A 7,885-nucleotide genomic window follows, 5' to 3' on the forward strand; every position below is an offset into this window, starting at 1 on the left:
CTTCTTCCTCTGGAGCTCTTCTGAGCATCATGAACCACAGCAAACACAAAGCAAGAAGTCAAAGCGCAACTTCACTTTCCACTACTTGCACACACAAAAAAAAAAAGAAAAATAAATCAAGTTTCTGAAAGATTTGTCATTTGGAAGCACATGAATGATCCTCTAAAAGAAACTATCAGGCCTCATTTACAGTAAGCTTGATGAAAATTTGGCAACCTCAGCATGGCTGCCTCCAAAATGCCATAAGGGGATTCCAGTGAGTAGCCTCACAGACTTGGGAAGGATTAGGGGCAAATACGACCTAATTCTTCTCATTTTTACTTATAAATTGAGTTGTTCTGAGGTTTAAATGCACTTCTCCCAATTCTCTTCTATAGCACACCTAACGCAACCTCAGGTGTGACAAAAGAAAATATATCCTCTCTCCTCACGATGCATGACATGGCAAGGGGAAGCTCCAACCTTCTTGTCCATTTTCAGCCAAGCCACTGTGTCCTTGATGGTGTACTGAAGGCCGAAGAACCAGGTTTCGCGGAGTCCCAGCGTCCTGCACACTAAATCAAACAAGTCCTTCCCTTTCCACTTCACCTGCAAGAGAAGAAAGAGAAGGCAGAGCTGTAAAGAGTGATTTCAAAACTTCATTTCTGTTCCAAAAAATCAACCGTTTTTAAACCTCCCATATGTTTGCATCCCACAACTTCATCTGTGTTTAAAAACATGCAAGAGGCATTTGGCAGAAATAAGAAAACATCCTAACCAAGTGCCCTTTATATCTTCCCACCACTCTCAGCTGCAGACTACCACCTCTCCTGCACTCGGGAATAGAAACGTGATTTATTGTGCCTTAGACAAGCTGCAAGATCCTTGTTCCTCTGACAACGCACCCAAATCGGCAACAAATCCAACAAGGCCATTTTAGTTCCTTCCAAGTCATACACTGCTCTGAGCAGTATATATTGATCAATAAAAAAAAATCCCTAAATGCCCCTGGCAACTTTAATGCCCCAGGGAACCCTAAACAATCTTGCAGCTGCTCTGACCTTGCTGCTGCAGTTTGTTCTTAAAACAGAAGTTTCAGGGACACAGAAAGGCAGAAAGGGACCAAAACAGTTGCACCTGCTGCTACCACCTTGGGGGAAGGAGGAGCAGGGCTGATAGAGCTGCAATTAGAAAGCACTAATTTTCCATGTTTAGCTGTCCTCCAGTTGCCATGATGAACTCTGCCATGGCATAGGAAGTTGCAGATTCCAAACTCCTTCCTGGCTCTTATTTCAGGAGGATGTATAATTTCTCCATTCAAACTAGAGCGTGACAGGCACTACGGTGGGGATTTTGCACCATTTTTCTAGGCACTTAAGAAAGGCTGCCACCAAAGGGCTCTTTCTTAACTAGGATTAAACTGCTTGGCATAAAGCTTTGTTGGCCCCCCATTTTTTTGAGAGCCAACACTTCAGCCTGGGAGTTCAGCACCAGTGCGAGACGAGGCTGCAGGGCTGCGGTCAGTCTGCAAGCCCAGCAGCGAGCAGGAAAGCACAAGTGTTGCATACCCGCCCTGTGATTTTAATGCAGACACAGAATTATTTCCACGATCCCTTTTGTGTTAGATTTGCTACTATGGCCCTGCCTCTGGACCCATTTGCTACAGCAGAAATATATGCTTAAAGCTCCTGACCACACGGTGTTGAAGTTTCCAGTCACGACAGCACATCCGACCGTGCCAAATTCCCTTCATTAAATAGCCGAGTGCAACAGCAGCCACCTTTATTTCAGCATATGGGATCTCACAACACACCTTGGCGCTTAAAACAATGATGCGCATTTAAGTGACATCTTCTGACAGGGCAACTCCAACTGTTTTATGGACCTGCAGGCCCTCAGCCTGCCTCATCCTCATCTCACAGGCTGTGTCTCATTAACCGTCACATTCCTGGCCGTAAAACGCAGGGCAGCATCGCGTGGGCACGGCGAGGTGCACAGACCCATTTGTCCAGAGCCGTGCAGAAACGAGCCAGAAAGCGGCCTGGTGCCGCCACCTCCCGGGCCTTGCTGATTTTGCAAGCAGGAAGGAACTCTCCAAAACACTGCAAAAAAGCTTAGAGTGGAAAATTCCCTCTCAGCCATCTGCCAGAGCGGTCAGCACGATGCTATATATAAAAACACCTCAGTCTCTCAAGAAAAAGCTACATGAAACATCAAATCTTAACCTGCTCCCCATCCAAGGGGGCCAGGTGGCCTGCAGCACTGCCACCTCCGTGCCCAGATCCCCTTAGCCTGGTCTTCGCGTGGGCACAACCGCTCCTCGGGGAAAGCCGGTCTCTGCGCTGGTGGCCAAGGTGAGCAGCAGGTTGCCCAACTGCCCGCGGGTGCGAGGGGGACACGGCGGGAGGCGAGTGCTGCAACACACGGGACACCAGAGGGGCAACTGCCCTCTCTGAAGCACGACCCTGGAGAAGGAGTGAGCACCTGTAAAAAAAAAACTGGTGGAGTCAAAGGTTTTTAACGAGCGCAGAAAAAAGGCTCTTCAACCGAGCAGATCGTTTTATCAAATTTAAGTGCTAACTTGATGTTTGATGTGAAAAAGAGAGAATGCAGGCGCTCTTTGGAGGATGTTACGGCCCAAAAAAAAACAAACAGAAAATGGGAACGGAGTCCTGGGAAGCTGCACTAAATTGTTATGTGTTTCTTTCTGGGAGACTTACAGAAGTAGCGAGCTTTAACAGGAGGTCAGGGCATCTTTGCACAGAAACAGAGGGGGATGGCAGAAAGGAGGTGGCAGGGCTGAGACCAGACACCAAGCAGCACGTACCCAGACAAGCAGACAGGTGGTATCTGCTCCTCACACCATCAGGAGATGTCTGAACAACTTCACAGCTCAAAATGAGGCAAACTGAAGAGTGCAGACCATATTTACCCTTCTGAAGGGTAACAGCAGCATGACAGATCCTCATTTACATCTGGATTTAAAGCCCATTGAGAGCAAACCGAGAATCCAATAAACACTATCCTTTCATTTTCTTAAATAAACAGGTGTCAAAGGCTTCCAGCTGCCACATACTGAGCTACAAGATGGGACTGTAAGAGTTATTTTTATTTACTAATGCTCCACAACAACTTGATAACAAGCTTTTAATTAAGATCTATTCCTGTTAACCACAAAGGAGGCTGGAGACGCAGCCAGGCGTAACGAGCCATATGGTAAAGCCGAGCACGTTTCTTGGTGGCTGCCTGAGATGGAGCGCGGCGGGTACGAGGGGAGGCCAGGCCAGGTGCCCGAGGCTGGCACTAAAGCAAGCAGCACAGGGAAGGGAGCCAGTAACGACCCAGAGCATCATTTCTGGTACTTACATTTGAGCTCTGCAGTTTAAACAGTTATGTAGTAAGGTGATGCAGGGGAAGAAGCTCCAAGCAGCAGCAGGAAGGACCTTTCCCCTCCAGGGACCTCTCATCTCCTCAGAAGGCGAGACCAGGCCTGTGCTGCTGCTGCTGAGGCCACGGCAGGCACTGCGGTGCTGGGCGGCACTGCGGATGCTCCGCGTGGAGCCACGCGCGGGGGCCATCTCATCTCGGGAATTTACCAGCAAGGAAAGCTGAACCAGGGGGAGTTTACAGCGCCAGGCAATGTGAGGAAGAAAAGCTCAGCCTTGCCCTGACAACTGGCAGGCTTTGCAGTGAGGGACTGAAAGGACCTCGCACGCTCTCAGGTGCTTGTGTGCTTGTCCTACGGCCTGCTCTGTTTCTTCCCCAAACTGCCTCCAAGCTGCCAGCAGATCATTCCCAGAGCCGCTTCCCTGTTCCAGTACATCCAACTTGGAAACCCACCTAGCTGAAAGACACTGCACACACACACACACACACATTAAAGGACATAAAACTTGGAGTAAATACTGAAAGAGAAATACATATTTCTGTCTCGAATGTCTTCCTGCCTCCCCCTTTGCACGAACATTAGTCCTAGGGAAGTATCACAGAGACCACAGACCCAGGGAACCAGCAGCATTTTTGAACCTTTGCTGTCTGCAGACAGCAAAGGCTGTTTCTCTGCATCCACCTGATGACGAACTGAAGCTCCCAAGTAAGATGCAAGAAACTGGGGTGCTTTTGACCTCAGTTCTGTCCCTGCCACAAAACTGAGAGGCAGAGGAAGCAAATACAGAATGAGGCAGCTTCCCTTGGCTTTGTGAATACTCTGGCAAGGTTGTGCAGAGGTTCCTTCATCCCTGTTTAAACATTTGGCAGGTTCTCACCAATGTTGGTATTGAGTGACCTCTTCTGAGCCTATGGAGCTTCTGCAAGCTGGCAGAGGCTGGATGAGAAAAGGCAAATTTATGGGCAGCTCTTTGAAAAAGCTGCAGGGGGTAATCCTGTCAACTACAAAGACACCTTCAGCAAGTCACTGGGATACCAGCAGGCAAGGTGGCGTTTGGGTTCCTCATGCACGCCTATCCTGATCTCTACACACTTGACTGGAAGTGCCCAGGGGTCTGTGGACTTAGTTGCCTTTGCCTTTTTTTTTTTTTTTTAATAAAAACAAAACATAGGAAGTGGCAAGTTTTGTCATTTGACTTCATTTTTGGAGGAAGTTCATGCCAAAAAAGTCAAAAATCCCACAGACTTGTGACTGTGTCATTTGAGAATTAGTTCTTCAGAGCTGTGCTGCTCACTGCAGTTCAGGTCTGCATTGCCTTTCCCTGCTGTGTGTAAGCTGCAAGAAAAGATAGATCTTCTCCCAACTTCTTCCCAATTGCACCTTGTGTCCAAAACATTCTCCAGAACTTGCATGTCCCCTTGAAGCCTCTCTCAAGTTTGTTAAACTCCGGGCTACAGAGAAATAGCCTTTGGGAAAGGTGCAGCATCCCCAGAGACAGAGAGCTACGAGCCCAGCTGCAGTCACCACAACAAGGACGGGGCAAAGATGAACATGAGAATGAGAGCGGGGCTCTCCCATCAACCGGGCAGCTCGGGTCTTGTGGGGGGCAATGCGGTGGAAAATGCAACTCAACGCGGACAAATTCGACCACAGCAGCTCTGACAGAAAAGATCCTGGTAGAGGAAGAGCATGGAAAAAAGCCTCACAAGATATGAACACAAAATACCATGGGGCTAAGCTATGCCAGAGCCAGTGGGTGGCAGACCATGTTGTCTGGAAGAGGCGCCAGCAAAGTTACCTTACCTAAGAGGCAAGTCTGGTGCTCACCCACTTGCTTCGACTGAGGCCACCACACACAACTACCAGCAGAAAAGAGTAGCCACAGAAAAAGCCACTGACAACAGCACCCTGCAGCGATGTCAAAACCCTCCTTACCTGAGCACCATGCGCCAGCAAGCTCCAGTTTGCACTGACACTTAGCTTCCCAAGTCGTTCCTCAGGCAGCACCCAGCACGTCACTGCACTCCCCGCAGGAGAACATCAGCTCCCAGGGCCTCCTGGGGAGCCGTCTCCTGCACCATCCTCAGAGCACAGGGAGCCCACGGACTGCACGAGCTGCTTGCGGGTGTCCTCGGAAAGACGAGGCCACTGGGGACTGGCTTAACAAACCCGTATCAAGAGCCACACAAATGTGGATCATTCCTCAGGACACTATCGGTTAACTAGGTGCTGCACGCAGGCAGCTGTAATGGAGGCAACTAAGCAGGAAACACTGACTTTGCGCTTCCAAGATCTCCACAAGCAATCTATGAACCTTTAAAGCAAAGCCCCAGCTGTGATTATTAGGCTCCATCACAGCATTAGAAAAGATTACGATTTCATTTCTGTGAATTATTTGCAATTTAGGCTCCATTTAGGGACATTATTTGCAGAGCAGACAGATGCAAATCAGGTTTAATCTCCCAAAATGCACAGCTGGGAATTCCTGCAGAGCAGATTTTAAAACGAACCTGTTACAAAAAATAAAGCAAAAAAACAAAACCAAAAAACCCTACATGTGCCAAGCAGAGCGGGTTTGTTAAGCCACCTGCTGAACTTCCTACCACGAAAGAGATGCTTGTTGCTTATTGCTTCTTCAGCCACGTTGATGCACCCATTGCCACCAGGCTGGCCACCCTTAATATCCCATGCCTACCCTAGCACATCTTCAAGGTGTTAACAGCATCACAGGGCTGGAAAATCCCACTCATAAAAACATGGAGAAGAGCACTGTGGAATAAAGTACATATACATGTGCATATATACTTAAAGATTCAGTGGTACTCATGCTGCACAGGGGGAAGACATGGATCCCTGGATTGGAGGGGACAGGAGATGCCAGTGAGGAAGGGAACCATGAACAGGGTGGTCCCACCTGTACTGCAGGGAGGTCACCACGTTCACTGTGGGTCCCATGACAGAGGTGAACCAAACGGGGCCACTCCTGCTCCAAAGGGCTCGTGGAGAAACTGCCCGTCCGTTGTTGCCTGCTGCCTCCACCGCGCTGCGGGGCCCGGAGGGAGCCAGGACAAGGACGAGATCGCGGAGGCACAGCCCGCAAGCAGCAGCAAGCCCCTCTGTCCCCTGCCCGGCCGGGCTCTGAGGGAGAGCTGGGCTCCCCTGCAACCTCCGTGCAACGCTGGGGAGCCCGACTGCCCCTCGGCGCGTGCGGACGGGCGCTCTGCTCTCAAGGATGGCAGCCGGCGTCCCGCCGTGTCCCCTGGCGGGGCAGCGGAGCAGGAGGCCTCCCGCAGGATCTCGGCTCCCACCCGAGCGCACGGAGGCGGCTAGGGCAAGGCCTTTTTGAGCAGGCCTCTCCCGGGCAAGCTGCCTTCAAAGGAAGGAAGAGCCACCTGGTCGAACCCAGCGCGAGCTACGTTTTTGTCTGTCCACGTCACAGCCGAAGCCCAAGGTGGGACGTCACGCAGCCACTTCGCCTCTCCGGGCGGCACGACGGGGGAACCCCGCGCTGCTGCGGTGAAAACAACCCCATAATCCCTGGGAACCGGAGGAAGCTCCACAGAGCTGTCACCGTATCTCATCAGCAGGAAAGGCCGTAAGGCCAAACACTTTTTGAGCTTAGAAGCATCAGAATTACAGCAAAATTTTCATTGGACAAAGCGCCTTTCTTTCTAAACTAGTTTATGTTTTAATCTGTGTAGATTCAGCTTTCAGTTACGATGGGCCTAACCTAAAAACCCAGCTGAGTGCATAAAAACAGCAACTACAAATTAGACTCCTGGGGACTGCCAGCAGCCCCCGAGGGACGAGTGCCAGAGCCTGATCCAGGGCCAGAAGGAGCAAGCATCGGAGGCAGGGACAGGCAGAAGAGAAGCAGGTATCCAAGTGGGACCATGTGTCCCCTGAGCGCGTTTCAGGCAGCGCTCCAGCCTCGGGGTCAGGCAGCACGTGAAAACTGTGAAAAGGGGCGTTTTGGGCGGAATCCTCCCAGCCGCAAGCCCCGGTGCCCGGTGTAACTCAAGCCCCGCTGCCTTCCTGCGGGGCTGCCGAGCTGCAGAACGATGCCGAGGTGCGAACGACCCCCCCTCCTCCCGCTCCCGTGCCTCCCCGGGAAGTTTTCCCCGGCGCCGTGCGGCCTCCCAGTGACGCTCCAGCCGGGCGCGGGAAGGGCAGGGCGGGCCGGTACCTCACAGCTGAACTCCATCTCGGCATCCATGGTGACGATGCGCACCGTGAAGGTCTTGGGCTGCTTCCTCTTGAGCGAGCTGAAGCTCATGCGCGAGGCGATGGCCCCGGCCATGGCGGCGGCCGGGGCGTGCGGGCCGCGGGCGACCCCTCAGCGCCGCTCCGGGGGCGGGGGCAGGGCCATGGCGGCGGCGCGCGGGACGGGGACGCGGCGGCTCCCGGGGCCTCACGGCGCCGGGCCGGACCGGGCCGAGCGGCGGATCCTGCCCCGGCGGCGCACCCTAGCCGCCCCGCTGCGCCATTGGCCCCGCGCGCCTGCTCGTCCCGCCCCCT

General features: G+C 52.2%; 1 protein-coding gene across 4 annotated transcripts in view; it reads right to left on the bottom strand.

Moving 5' to 3' along the window:
* Nucleotides 1-7,673, bottom strand: part of NF2 (NF2, moesin-ezrin-radixin like (MERLIN) tumor suppressor) — a 34,541-nt gene extending 26,868 nt beyond the window's left edge. For all 4 annotated transcript variants that reach the window (XM_088532291.1, XM_088532290.1, XM_088532293.1 and 1 more), the window contains exons 1-2: nt 7,554-7,673; nt 463-588 (exon numbers count right to left, since the gene is read on the bottom strand). In XM_088532291.1, coding sequence (XP_088388417.1) covers nt 463-588; nt 7,554-7,667 — 240 coding nt within the window. In that variant the 5' untranslated portion in view covers nt 7,668-7,673. The remainder of the gene's footprint in view (nt 1-462; nt 589-7,553) is intronic.
* Nucleotides 7,674-7,885: the final 212 nt, after the last annotated feature.

The sequence above is a fragment of the Tinamus guttatus genome, unplaced genomic scaffold (assembly GCF_059628265.1).
Source record: "Tinamus guttatus ecotype Peru unplaced genomic scaffold, ASM5962826v1 Tinamus_guttatus_pri_ptg000459l, whole genome shotgun sequence".
NCBI classification, from domain to species: Eukaryota; Metazoa; Chordata; class Aves; order Tinamiformes; family Tinamidae; genus Tinamus; species Tinamus guttatus.